At 52.2% G+C, this 13,773-nt stretch overlaps 1 protein-coding gene across 1 annotated transcript; it reads left to right on the top strand.

Moving 5' to 3' along the window:
- Nucleotides 1-2,517: 2,517 nt before the first annotated feature.
- RETSAT (retinol saturase) lies at nt 2,518-13,746 on the top strand. The gene is made up of 10 exons (XM_035729017.1): nt 2,518-2,803; nt 5,032-5,214; nt 5,540-5,778; nt 6,282-6,483; nt 6,966-7,163; nt 8,968-9,087; nt 11,614-11,871; nt 11,953-12,119; nt 12,337-12,496; nt 12,749-13,746. The coding sequence occupies exons 1-10, from the start codon at nt 2,635-2,637 to the stop codon at nt 12,880-12,882; spliced, it is 1,830 nt and encodes a 609-aa protein (XP_035584910.1). The 5' UTR covers nt 2,518-2,634; the 3' UTR covers nt 12,883-13,746.
- The last annotated feature ends 27 nt before the right edge of the window (nt 13,747-13,773 follow it).

Here is a 13,773-nt window from a genome sequence, read left to right on the forward strand (position 1 = left end):
AGTCATTCAGACTAAGAGTAAGTAAACAGTCCCCATGTGCCATCACCAAGGCTAGGAGGTTTCTGTGAGTACTGAAAGAAGTCCCTGAGGTCTCTGAAGTCTCAGTCCTGTAAGAAAAAAAAAATTATGAAAGAAAAAAAAATTACAAAAGAAAACTAGTTTCATCATTCAGTTAAGCAAAAATGGGAATGGATGATAAATGGTCAAAAATAGCCAACATTCAGGGGCACCTGGGTGGCTCAGGAGGTTAAGCATCCCACTCTTGATTTCAGCTCAGGTCATGATCTCAGGTTCATGAGATCGTGTCTCCAGTAGAGTAGGGCTCCGTGTTTAGCTGGAGTCTGCTTCTCTCCCTCCCTCTACCCCTCTCCCTGTTCTCTCTCTCTCTCAAAATAAACACATAAATCTTAAAAATAAATAAAAATCTTTAAGCAGCTATAAACTTATTCCGAATAAATCAGCTGCTTTAGTCAAATGCCTAACTCTTACTTTCCATGCCACTAGTTGGAACAAACGGGATGCTAGAGGTCTGAGGGTTGGATCCTCAGTGTCCAGAAGACAGCAGCAGCACCACTCTTTAGTGGTGAGGTCTGGTTCTGACAATGAAGTCACTGGGATCTGGGGGCAGCTTATCAAAGGGAGGAAGCTAATGAATGGCATCCTGGTGGGTGGTCTTAGCTGAAGTGCTCAGGCTTTGCTTAGGTCTCAGACACAGGTTGGGTCTGGGGGCTTACAATACTAGGCCTGGTTCCTATGATGATAGATAATCAAAATGCAACACATTGCCTAGCCTTCTTCGGTGAACACCAATATTGCACATGTTGCAGCTGTTTAGTCAGTTTGGCTAACTCTAAGACAGTCATCCCACAAGCCCACCTTGGGAAGAGGGCTGGACAGGCCCGTAACTTATTGTGGAGGAACTGTAAAACATGCATAACTGTTACAACCACAGTCTGGATCATAAGTGGGCAGATAGCCCACACACAACTGACGGCCGTATTTCACCGACTTGGATAACTTAGGAAGGAGGGTGGCCTCTCTTTGAGGTCAACCCCCGACTGTGGGAACAGGATCTGGATTCCCTAGGAATTGGCTGCCAGTAACAAACTGGAATCTTTGTCAGATGGTAGGATGATTTCCTAGCACCCAGAATGGGAATACTTCCTGGCTATTGGGCTGGAAATTTGGGTCACTGTAATTTAATGGGGAGGACAGTACCTGTCCTACCTTGGTCAGGTGCCTCAGGAACTAGCTCTCTCCCTCACTGTGTTCTCTGGGACCTCAGCATCTGGTTCCCTTTCCTTGCCCTCCTCCTTGACCTCCATGACACCATATAACAAAACTCACACAGCCAACCTTGGGAAGGTGACAGGCAGGGATGGTACCAGTGATCTCAGGAAGCCTCTTCTGTTTCTATGTATGATATGAATCACGCAGCACAGAAACATGACCAACTTTACACACCTGCTAGTGCCTCAGTTCCAACTGGAGCTCTGGGGACTTCAACAGGGACAGTTACTATCTGTATCAGAGAAAGAAAAGAGCAAAAACTCCGTCAAATAAGCCAGTAACGGAAGTTATGAAGTCATGCCCGCCAACATTAGGCAAGTTCCTTATAGTTGGGTCCAAAGAAATGGCTTTCCCATAAGGATGGGTCTTTTTCAAATTAAGTATGGCACACCCACTTTAGGCAAGGAGCTACATTAAGGGGTATGATTTTCAAACTTCTCGCTGGAGCTTCCACTCTCTGAATAGGTATTTCATCCAGACACTGGGTCCCTACTTTAAATACAAATGCCCACGTAGATCTGACAGTCCTTCTCTGATCCTTTCATCAGGCTTGTCGCTGGGCGGTTCCCCGGCCTCTCACTGCCCCCACGGAGGGCAGGTGCCATGAGGACCCAGGTAGAGGCTTGGGGGCGCCGCCAGGCCCCCGCCGCAGGCAACGCCATCCCAGGCGAGCGCCGCGGCCTCGGGCAAAACGACTGGCCACCCGGAGGCACGGGGCCGGGTGCTCGCCGGCTGTGACGCGCGGATCTCAGCAGGAATCTCACTCCATCAAGGTACCCCGCCAGACTGGGGCTGTGTGGGTTCCGGACGGAATTCTCCTCACCAGTTGGTGCGGAAAACAGGTAAGCAACTTGCCTCGGGTCATTGGGCGCGCCCAAGGCAGAGCGCAGACCAGAACCCTGGCCTCCTGGGTCCCGGGCGAGATTCTCTCTCAGGCTTGCAGCTCTCAGCCTCGTCTCGGCCGGGGGCGACCATCTCCACCCCACGCCCACTCCGCAGAGGCAGGGGTTCGCTGGCCGCGGCCCAGCACTCCCGAGCGGTCGCGTCTGGCTCAGGCCCCTGGCCACGCCTCCCCGCGCGTGCGCACGCGTCCCCACGCAGCCTCTCCGCCCCCAGCGCCCCGCCTTCTGGCCGCCGGGGACGCTTGGTACAGCCCAGAGCCGTACGAGCCGCCGGGAGGCACTGTCCCAGGCCGGAAGGTTCTGGCTTATCAGTGGTCGAGGCTGCCTCCGCCTCCCTGCCCACCCCACCCTCGCGCAGAAGGACTCGGAGGCGAGGCGGAGTCCCTGCCGCAGAGGCTGGGCGCGGTGGCAGCGGACCCCGTCCTCGGATCCCGCCGGCGCCATGTGGCTTTCGCTGCTGCTGCTGGCCGTGCTGCTGCTGGCGGTCCTCTGCAAAGGGCACCTGCGGCTGTCCGCCGGCAGGTCCCCGAACCCCTTCTCCGAGAACGTCAGGCGTCCCCCCGCGCCGCTGGTGACCGACAAGGGGGCTAGGAAGAAGGTTCTCAAGCGAGGTCAGCGGGAAGGGACCCTAGGCTCCAAGGCTGCACTTGGGCGGCTTGCATTCCCATTCCAACAGGGAGAGCTGCTGTCCACCTGGGCCTCAGTTTCCCCATATGTAAAGTGTTGGGAGGGCTTCCTTGCACCGGCAGGCGCCCCGCCTTATTGTCTGCTACCGGTGAGAACCTGTGCCCTGGCAGGCGCCGGGTCATAGTGGCCCCATGGGCGCGGTCCCGTCTGCATCCCAAAGTCACGGTACTGCCGAGAACAGGTCCTCGACCAGCAGGATAAGCAAGAGACCTTCGCCCCATTTGGTTTATAGGACCTTACCTTTTTCACTTGCCCTCCCCCATGGTTCAGAGGTGTGGAGGAGCTGCACATTTCTTCCAACTTGTGTGGGAAATTGTATTTTGTCCATCAAGTGATCTGACTAATTATGCTTCCTCCCAAATCATATGGTTGAACCCTGGTTCTAAAACTTTGGGAGAACCTCAACAGGATGCCTCAGGCTCAGAGCTGCTCCTTAGTCAACCAGAGTGTCTCCACACCCATCTTTAGGACATATTTTGGGGTTCCTCAAAAGGTTTAAAAAACGAGTTGTGCTTTAAAAAAAATTAGATTCCCGGGAGCCTGGGTGGCTCAGTTGGTTAAGCAACTGCTTTCGGCCCAGGTCATGATCCTGGAGTCCTGGGATCGAGTCCCACATCAGGCTCCCTGCTCGGCGGGGAGTCTGCTTCTCCCTCTGACCCTCTTCCCTCTCGTGCTCTCTATCTCTCATTCTCTCTCTCTCAAATAAATAAATAAAATCTTTAAAAAAAAATAAAAATAAAAAAATTAGATTCCCTCTTTGATCTCCAAGGTCCCTCCTACTTGTAAATTTTAGAATTCTGTGTGACACATCTTGTGACACAGGCGGAGACAATACTCTTTTTAAGTGGAAAGACTGTTAGCCTGAACTTCTGAGATCAGGGTTTTAGCTTGAACTCTGTCACTAATTTACTGCATAACCATTCACAAGTCACTCCACTAATCTTGGGTGGTTCTAAAAATGAGATGACTAGTGTAACTGTTTTTCAAAGCAGTTACCAGTGATTTATCAGTGAGTCATGAAATCGATTTAGTGGGTTGCATTTCAAAATGTGGTAGAATAGAAAATATCAGAGTCATCATGCATAGTTCTGGGAAGTACTGTATTGTGAAACTTCTGTTTCAGGTATTTATATTATATACTTATTTATAACCTGGGTTGCGATATAAAATGTGTTTTTCATGGGGCACCTGGGTGGCTCGGTCGGTTACGCGTCTGCCTTCGGCTCAGGCCATGATCCCAGGGTCCTGGGATCGAGCCCTGCATCGGGCTCCCTGCTCAGCGGAGAGCCTGCTTCTCCCTCTCCCTCTGCCTGCCGCTCTGCCTACTTATGCTCTCTCTTTCTGTCAAATAAATAAGTAAAATCTTTTTTAAAAATGTTTTTCACTATAGGTTTTTCTAAAAGTGTTTGAAAAGTTTTTCAGGTTCTTTTGCAGCTTGAAAAGTTCCAAATCTCAGTTCTTCCGGAGTGATCTTTAAAGAGCAGATTTTGTGTTGGAAATGCCCATGTAGCACCATGCGCTGTCCGGTTTCATTTTGTTTAGGTGCTGGCCCCTTAGTTCTGCCTCTAGTCTTCCCAGATATGAAGGGGTGGTACTATGATTTCTCAGCTCTGTCCTGCTCAAGCTTCTGCTTCACGATCTTGACGACCATCATAGGACCGGGCTGCTCCACTCGTGCCAACAGACCCTGTGTTTTCCTAAGATAGCCAACTTGTGAATGGACAGTTCCATGAGCCGGCAGCCTGCCCACAACACTCTCCTCTGTCCCCCGTCTCCTTGTTTTCTTTCTTTCCTAGCTCTCTATCCACAAGTAAGTTTCTCAGCCTGTATTACTGTCAGCTTTCTGATTTTGTTTGTGTAGTGGTTTACTGATTCCTACTCTTTTTGATAGTAGGGAAAATCTCCAGGTACATACTGGTTTTGATTACATCAATTCAACTCAAACCAAATCACTGTCCTTAACCCGCCTAGCTGGTCCTGAGAATTTCCCAGGTGAATGGGTGGAGTTATTTTAGTCAGTTGCTCCATGCCAAACTCTCTAGAGTTTACTTGCATTGTATAAGCTAGCGGAGTCTTCCTTGGTGTCCGTCTCTTTGCTCTCTCGCCGCCCCTGCCTGAGAAGCTCACCCTCCATCTCTTCCCTCTGTGGTAGCTTTCTCAGCCAGCCAAGTGCCTGAGAAGCTGGATGCAGTGGTGATTGGCAGTGGCTTGGGGGGTCTGGCTGCAGCTGCGGTTCTGGCCAAAGCTGGCAAGCGAGTTCTGGTGCTGGAACAACACAGCAAGGCAGGAGGCTGCTGTCATACTTTCGGACAGAGAGGCGTTGAGTTTGACACAGGTAAGGCTTATGTGGGAAGGGCTTGGGAGCGTGGCTTTATCTTCAGGAGGCTGGGGGCAGCCATTGTGGGAGGATCCTGGACACTTCTGTTGTTTTGGAGGCACCACTTTCTTTGCCTGACAGCCATCACCTTACCGGGTGCTGAACTGGGCAGAGATTTGGTGGTTTCTGTTGCAACTCCTCCCCACAGAAAGGGTGGGCAGCACCCTCTGGGCATGGACTCAGCCGGGCGGGACTACCTCTTTCACCTTGCTTCCTTATCCACCTTTCCAGGGGTCAGTCCCCTTATCCCTATGACACCTTGTTTTTCTGTCTCTCCCAATAGGAATCCATTATGTTGGGTCCATGCAAGAGGACATTTGCCGTTTTGTCTTGGACCAGATCACAGAGGGGCAGCTGGAATGGGCTGCCTTGTCCTCTCCCTTTGACATCATGGTACTAGAAGGGCTCAATGGCCGAAAGGAGTTCCCCATGTACAGTGGGGAGAAAGCTTGCATTCAGGGCCTCAAGGAGAAGTTTCCCCAGGAAGAAGCTGCCATTGACAAATATGTAAAGCTGGTTAAGGTAACATGGACATGCTGAGGACCTCCTGTTTATTCCTGACAAGGCTGACCTTCTTCATGGGTGGAGTGACTGGGAGTCGTGGTGGGAAGGGAGGAACAGTCAAGTCGGCCCTGAACTCAGCCCTTACCCCTAGCTGGCCTTGGTGCCCAGCTGGGCCCTGTCTCTGGAGCCTGGACTCGGCGGCTGCCACTCTCACTCTGGCCTCTGTGGGGCACCCTGTTCTCCTTTTTGACAAGGCTGGCTTCTACCTCTGTGGTCAGATCACACCCTTTTTTACTTCCTCAGAGATCAGATGGGATTTTTCAAAGGGAATTTGGGCAGGAAACTGAAAAGCAGAAAAGGACTTATCTGAATGTGGAATGGGAACGATTTTTAATCCAAGTTCAGCCAGGGCTAAGGGGTGCTGGGCCCTGGTGCTGGGCTGATGCAGGCTGTTGGAATGGAGATTCTGTTACAGCGTTCTAGAGATGGGACCTGTTTTCATGGCTCATTTTTTCCCTCAGGTGGTGTCCCGTGGAGTCATCCATGCCATCTGGTTGAAGATGCTCCCGTTGCGCATAGCTCAGCTCCTCAGCAAGTGTGGGCCGCTCACCCGGTTCTTTCCATTCCTTCGTGCATCCACCCAGAGCCTGGCTGATGTCCTGCAGCAGCTGCCAGCCTCCCCGGAGCTCCGGGCAGTGCTGAGCTACATCTTCCCCACTTATGGTGGGTACTGGCTTTGGGTCCTGGGCGGCTCCTGGAGGAGGAGGGGCTGCCCTCTTGTCTCTCAGTCTTTCTTCCTGAGACTGCTTGACTAACTGAGATGGAGCAGTAGATACCCAAGGTCTGCTGGAGCTTCTGGATGAGAAGTCTAGCCGCCTACCTGCTGGACTCCCTGGTAAAACTTCCCTTCATCCGTGCCCTGGATGGTTTTCCTTTTCAACCAACAATGTCCTCCCTCATCTTGGCAGCATGGCACTTTGCAGGGAGGACATTCCCACTGGCCTCAGGATCTGTCAGGTGCCCTGTGTTTGGATAGAAACAGGCCCTCTGGCTGCCCTTAGGGGGCAAATGATCCCTGTGTGGGGATCATTTGGATCCTGGGATGGGTAGACTCAGGCTGCGTGCTTTTTGACAGGAAACTGTGTTCCTTTCTAAGTGGTGCTGCCGTTGGCACTTGCCTCATCACCCTTTCCTTCTTTCTGTAGGTGTGACCCCCAGCCACAGTGCCTTTTCCATGCATGCTCTGGTGGTTGGCCACTACATAGAAGGGGACTTTTACCCCCGAGGGGGTTCCAGTGAAATTGCTTTCCACACCATCCCTGTGATTCAGCGGGCCGGGGGCGCTGTCCTGACCAGTGCCACTGTGCAGAGTGTGTTGCTGGACTCAGCTGGGAAAGCCTGTGGTGAGAGCCCTGCTGAAACTGCCCAGAGCAGGAGCTTGGGGAAAGGGATTAGTCTGGCGGTAGAAAGGAGGCAGGAAGGATAAAGGATTGACTCTTCTCCCAAAGGACAGTATTTAATCATTTATTCAATAGGTAAAAATAGTTATCTAGTAATCCATAACCTCATAGGGGCTGTGTCTCTGTAATCTTTGTAGATCCTGGCCCATAATGGAGGCTCAACAATTGTTTGTTCAGTGACGGAATGAATAAGTAACCTGGGCACTCCAGAGAGCAGTGTGGAGACTAGCAAGATGCCCTACCCTCAACCTGTAAATGGCAGGTAGAGCCGAGACTCTCATTTGCCTGGCTCAGGTCTTTACTGCTACTTGCACAGAGAGTCAAAATTCCACTGTGGATGAATTCGTGAGAGGGTGTATCCAGGGAAGGACTCTGGTACACAGAACGAACAGGCCATCCATGACTAGGGGCTGCTTAAAGAAGCATCCAGGAAGGAGACACAGAGAGGCTTGAGAGAACAGGGCTGATGTGACAGTGAACTCACCAGAGGAATCTTACAAGGAGGAGGAGGGGAGTGGATGGCCCAGGGCACAAAAAAAGAAAAAAAAAAAAAAACCTAGGGGAAAAGGCCAGGAGCGATCTCTGAGAATGCATGTGTAGAAGAGACCAGGAAGTTGTCGGGTGATAAGGGAGAGGTGGCTGTCAGTTGTGTGAGATTTTCTCTGATGTCCAGAGCAAGTTCTCCTCACAGCTGAAGGAGGTCCATGAAGCAAGGTGGGTTGATCGGTTTAACTATATCAGTTCAGAATATTGTATTTTTCAGGTGCTAGGCGATAAAAGATGGAGATAAAAACCCAAGATGGCTATAAAGAAAATCTGTAACTCATGAAGTTTCCAGCCTCATAAGGAAGATCACTGAGATATAATTTAAAGTGTCAGAGGCACATCCTAAGAATGGAGGAAGAAGAGTAGAGGTGCTTGAGCCAGCTCATTAAGGGTGAGAAGAAGCTAGCCCGAGTATTTGGGATGTTATTTGAGGCAAGGGGAACAGAATGTGCAAAGGTACAGATGTATGAAAGAGCTGAGTATTTTTAGGCATCTGGAAGTAGTAGGTTGAACCCTAAGAAACTGCCTTTTTTATTTTTTTAAGTAGCCTCCACGCCCAGTGTGGAGCCCAATAGGGGGCTCAAACTCACAACCCTGAGATCAAGATCCAAGTCAGACGCTTAACCAACTGAGCCACCCAGGTGCCCCAGAAACTGCCATTTTTATAGGTCAATTAATGGTTGACTATCAGCTGTTTCATATGCTGCCCCCTAATAGTTTAGTGAGTGTGGCCAGAGATGGCGCTGGAGACATAGAAGGGCCCAGATCTTGGAAGGCCGGTATAAGACTTTGGAGTTTATCTTACAGAGGTTGTGGTGTCGCCAGAGGCTTTCAGAGTATTTTGGAAATAGAACTCTGGCAGCAGTGAAGAAGGGCCTGGGATTCCAGTGGAAGGGTGTCAGCCCATGAGCTTTGTCGGGGTTCGTGTGGAGGTTTGTCAGGTTTGACTAAAGAAAAGGGGGCGCCCATGGGACAGGGAGAGAGCCAGGGAAGGTAAGGGCAGGAGCGACTTGGGATAGGCCGAGAGTGCTCGAAGATGTTGCATTCGCTTTGCAGTTTTGTGTGGAGCCTGGCCCTAGGTGGGCTGATGCCCAGGTTTGAGAACATGAAGTGTAGGCTGGGGGAGAGATCTGTGCAAAATCTGGACTTTTCTCTTCCTCCTGGAGTGCACAGAGCCTCAGCCAAGCTCTTGTGCCTGCAGGCGTCACTGTGAAGAAGGGTCAGGAGCTGGTGAACATCTATTGCCCCATCGTGATCTCCAATGCAGGACTCTTCAATACCTTTAAGTACCTGCTGCCTGAGAACGCCCGCTGCCTGCCAGGTAAAAGACTGGGCTGTGTTGCTCCTCCGAGCTCCCAACAGTACCCCTCTGGGGCTAGCCTGCCCAGCCAGGCTGGTGCTCTTTCTCCTCCTGGCTGCCCTATGACCGCCCTTAAGCAGAACAGGTAAGCACGCGCACGCCGTCTCCAGCATCTGTTCCCAGCAAGGCCTCTGTGTTCAGGGGCTGGGAAGCAGCTTCCCTCGTATTGTATCACCCCCAAAGAGCCCTTGGTCCTTAGCTCTCATTCCATTCTTGGCATATTTACCCTCTCCCCTATAACCTCACCCACTTTGCCCTCCTCTTTCAAGGCTCCATTCCAGGTTGCCCATTTCTAGTTTCTCCAGATCTTAAATCATCTAATAGTTCATGATGGTCGGTAGCATCCTAAAGGAATATTTCTTGGGTTTTCACGAAGTTTGTGGTATGAATCCTGCTTTTTCCCTTAATTTCTCACTTATTTTGAGTGGGAAAGCCTGTTCTGACAGTATCAGTAAGGGAAGCTAAGGCCGGCATGGAGAAGAAAGTCTGGCTATAATTGTTGTGTGTTTTATTTGGGACCCAAGGTTATGCTTTTTTTTTTTTTTTTTTTTGCCTCTTTCAGGAACCAGCTCCTTATTAAGGCTGAGGCTGCAAGAGGAGTACCCTTCTGGCTTTCTTCTGTCCCTTGAGCTCTGGGCTTGTGCTTGAAATCTGGGGCCCAGATAACACTTAATGCAGTCATCTCCTCTGCTAGGCTGTGTCCAAAAATATAGAAGTCTGATTTGGGGGGCGAGGAGGCATAGCTATGGGTGAGGGCTTCCTTGGTAAGTCTGTGTGAGAGGCTTTCCCTTTGTCATTGCACATGATCCTCATTGCCACCTGGGAGAGAGATGTCATCATCCTACTATTTATGCAGGAGGTAGAGAAGTGAGGTGAAGTGACTTCCCAAGGCCACCCAGGTGAAAATAGCAAAGCTGAGATGAGAACAGTGGTGTGTCTGACTTGAAAGTCTGGGCTCTTGGCCCCCTCTGGACTAAGGAACATGGAGCTTCCAGAGACAAGGCCTCACTAAAAGGGGCAGGAGAGCAGGCCAGCCCACAGGGAACTGAGTAGCCGAGCCATAGTTGAGTGAGATGTTACCATTTTGAAGTGGACTTTAGGATATCACATAACCAGAAGCTGCTGGTATGATGTGAGGACAGGAGGCTGGCTGGCTAAGAGGGTAAGAGATGGTTCTAGATAAAGGCCTCTGGCTGGGGTGGGAGGTGGAGAGTGAGGAACAGCTCCAGATGTGGTTGGGGTGGAAACCATGGCCTTCAGCAGTACATGGAGGAGCCCAGAGAGCAGTGGGAAGGAGCTCTCCACTCCAGAGGGTAGGCCTGTGGCTGCTCTGGAGGAGCTGGGGAAGGTGGGCAGCAGAGTGGGTTCAGTAGAAAAGTGATGTCCTGGGTTTCCTCACAGGGGAGAGGGCAGGTGGCAGTTGTGATGGTTTCTAAGATAGGAGCTGTGTATGACCGAAAACCAATCTTCTCATATCTTTGCCTCACTTAGCTGGGCCTCAGCCAGCATCCGCTGCCAGCAAAGGCCTCCTTTCCCTCACACTGCGTGAGCTGAGTGAGGTGAGGCTGACTGGCCAGTGGCAGGGCAGCTGGACAGGGCTATGTGGACTGACAGACTTTGCCTTTGGTACTTCCTGCCTCCCTGTCTCCTGGCCTCCCAGGCCCTCTGAACCCCGGCCCTGTCCTCTGATGGGGTCGCAGTGCCCTCCCCCGTCCCTCCACGCCTCCTCCCCCAGAAGCCATGTTGCCCTCCCTTCACCATCCAATTCCAGTTACAACGTTTACTGCTTTTATGTCTCTTATTTAATGGCACCAGCCCCACCTGGCTAAAAAAACAATTGTCCCGCTTGGGTGGGGAGTTAGATGCTGCCTCAGATGAATCCCAGTTTGAGAACATTTCAGGCAGTGGCAGTGAGGATGCTTAACTCAGGAGACGCCAGGTGCTTGGACTCCTTTGTTTCCAGCTGCTTTGGGGGTAGGGATTCTCATGGGTCTGTCTCTCTCTCAGAGACGAGAACCAGGTATCTGGTGGCCTCTGGGGCAGGCAGTGCCAGTTGGCGTCAAGTGTGGAGGAGGGGTGGTCAGGCAGAGGGAGCCTGTGTGAATGGGAACACTTTTCTTAATTCCACTGCTGAGCCTCGAGGAGGTTCCTGGGGATGGTTTGGAGGGGAAGTTGTTTGAGTGGGGAAGACTGTTCTGACAGTATCAGCAAGGGAAGCTAAGGCTGGTGTGGAGAAAAAAGCCTTGATATCATCTTTGTGTGCCTGATCTGGGGCTCAAGGCTCTGGTGTTCTGCCAGGTATGTGGTTCCCGGATCACATCCCTCTAGTTGGAGAAAAAGGAAAGGAGGGGCTGGGTGGAAGTAGTTGCTATTCTTAAGGGCCTCTGAAGACCTACAGGGTCTCACTCCCGCGTGTGTGCCCATGTGGGGAGAGGGAGTCAGCACGGGCCCACAGCCCACAGGGCTCTTGCTTCCTCCCTTGACGCTGAACAATTAGCAGCAGGATATGGACTAGGCCTCAGCTTCATCCCTGGGTGGGGGGGCAGGGGGGCTTGTCCCTGGGGGTGACCTGGCCTCCAGGCAGTGCTGGTGGCAGCGAGGCCTGGGGACCAGCAGCCATACTCCTTGCCCCCAGGATGGAGCACTACCTCTCGATGCCCAGTGAAAAGGCTGCAGCACACGTGCCCTTCTTCTTCATTGCTTCCTCATCAGCCAAGGATCCCACTTGGGAGGTCCGGTTCCCAGGTGGGGCTTTGGGTCCTGGTGGGGTGGGAGCTGGAACAGGGAAGGGGCCTGGCAGGAGTGACCCTGGCTCTGTGTCCCCAGATCAGTCCACAATGATCGTGCTGATGCCCACCCGCTATGAGTGGTTTGAAGAGTGGCAGGAGGAAGTGACAGGGAGGCGGAGCAGCGACTATGAGACCCTCAAAAACTCCTTTGTCGAAGCCTCCCTGTCGGTTGTCATGAGGCTGTTCCCACAGCTACAGGGGAAGGTAGGCGGGTAGACTGTGTGCTAGTGGCAGCAAACCTCTTGGTGACATTTCCTTGTCTTTTGGGGGGGGAAACAAAGCCCGGAGACAGCGAAGCTCAGGGAAGGGCAGGGAACCCACCGCAGGCAGACAGCTCAGCCAGGGACATCAGAAAAGGGAGGACACGAGGATCTCACAAGGCCCCGCTCCCACCCTTTGGCTGCCTTTTTTGTCTCCTCAGGTGGACAGTGTGGCCAGAGGGTCCCCACTGACCTACCAGTTTTATCTGGCTGCTCCCCAGGGTGCCTGCTACGGGGCCGACCATGACCTGGACTGCCTACATCCCCACGTGATGGCCTCCATGAGGGCCCAAAGCCCCATTCCCAACCTCTACCTGACAGGTACACGGACTGCCCCATTCCCCCAGGGCCTGAGACCCTGGGCTTCCCTGTCACCCCAAGTACTGTTCTCTCTTCAGGTCCTACTGTCCCTTACAGCCTTCCACATGGGGATGGGCTGCCCCAGCAGGCTGTGGCCCCTGGTCCTGATCTGAAGTCATCTCCGGGTGCCCTAGCTTGGAGGGATGAACATGAGGAGCCCTCGCCCCCACCCCCTGTGAAGGATGCTCATGGGCCTCTGCCCTTGTCCCCTAAGCCAGGATATCTTCACCTGTGGGTTGGTGGGGGCCTTGCAAGGGGCCATGCTGTGCAGCAGTGCCATCCTGAAGCGGAACTTGTACCTAGACCTTAAGAAGCTTTATTCAAGGATCCAGGCACAGAAGAATTAGTTCAGTAAGCAATGAGTTTGAGGAATCCCACCGGACCTAGGGCACAGCCCTGGATGTAGCTATAACGTCTTTCTGTACTGGTTCCCTCCTCACATAAAAACACTCTAATTTGTTTCTGACTAGAGGTCTGACACACAGGTCACAGTCCTTGGATCACAGTTCTCAAGCTGCGGCTCTTCCAGCTGGGCAGGTGGTGAGCTCTCAGACCTCTAACGTGTTGTCCCTGCTAAAAGGCCCAGTGTGGGCCAGTGACTTGGACAGCCTGTCTCGTCAAGCAGCGCTTTGCAGACCACACTCCCATACCTCCCAACTCCGAGCAGTCAGAAGTCAAGTATCCTTTTGGTCAGGTGGATGGAACCTTCAGTGTTGGCCAGCTGAAGCAGCTTGGTCCAGCTGTCTCGAGGCTTCTCCTCTTCCATTCTCCACGCTGCGCTGCAGCAGCTCCACACTACTCCTCGAGGATAAAGGGTGCCTGAAGAGGTTTTTGTCAAAACCTGGGCATGGTTTTACTTGTAGTTCCATTAGGTTCAGAGGCCCCCAGATCCCATTTTTGTTGGTTCCAAGGGCTCTTTCAGAGGGTGGGGAAATGCCTAGGATAGGCTCAGTGTGGTTGACTGAAGACATTAGTCAGCCAAATATATGTTAGAATATCCAATTCATATACAGACAGGCCCTAGGTTGGTCTTCCTTATTTCCAAGGTGACACTGGGTCTTCACTGGGCCAGCACCAAGATACCCTCATGGAGCTCAGTACTGAGCCTCAAGGTTTATCTTCCAAAAATCCACAGCAAAGGGTGACATTAGCAGCTGGGGCACAGGACTGAAAAGATGACTTCACTGGGGTTGAAGCAGGTTGAAAGAGCATTCCCTGCCAAGGGTATAGTAGAGGAC

The sequence above is a fragment of the Zalophus californianus genome, chromosome 8 (genome assembly GCF_009762305.2).
Source record: "Zalophus californianus isolate mZalCal1 chromosome 8, mZalCal1.pri.v2, whole genome shotgun sequence".
In the NCBI taxonomy this organism is placed as follows: domain Eukaryota; kingdom Metazoa; phylum Chordata; class Mammalia; order Carnivora; family Otariidae; genus Zalophus; species Zalophus californianus.

Excerpts from the sequence above, each read along its gene's own strand:
- RETSAT (XM_035729017.1), top strand. The coding sequence starts at position 2,635 with ATGTGGCTTTCGCTGCTGCTGCTGGCCGTGCTGCTGCTGGCGGTCCTC. Across the intron at positions 5,779-6,281 it reads AATATGTAAAGCTGGTTAAG|GTGGTGTCCCGTGGAGTCAT; the intron begins GTAACATGGACA and ends TTTTTCCCTCAG. Across the intron at positions 9,088-11,613 it reads GAACGCCCGCTGCCTGCCAG|GAACAATTAGCAGCAGGATA; the intron begins GTAAAAGACTGG and ends TCCCTTGACGCT.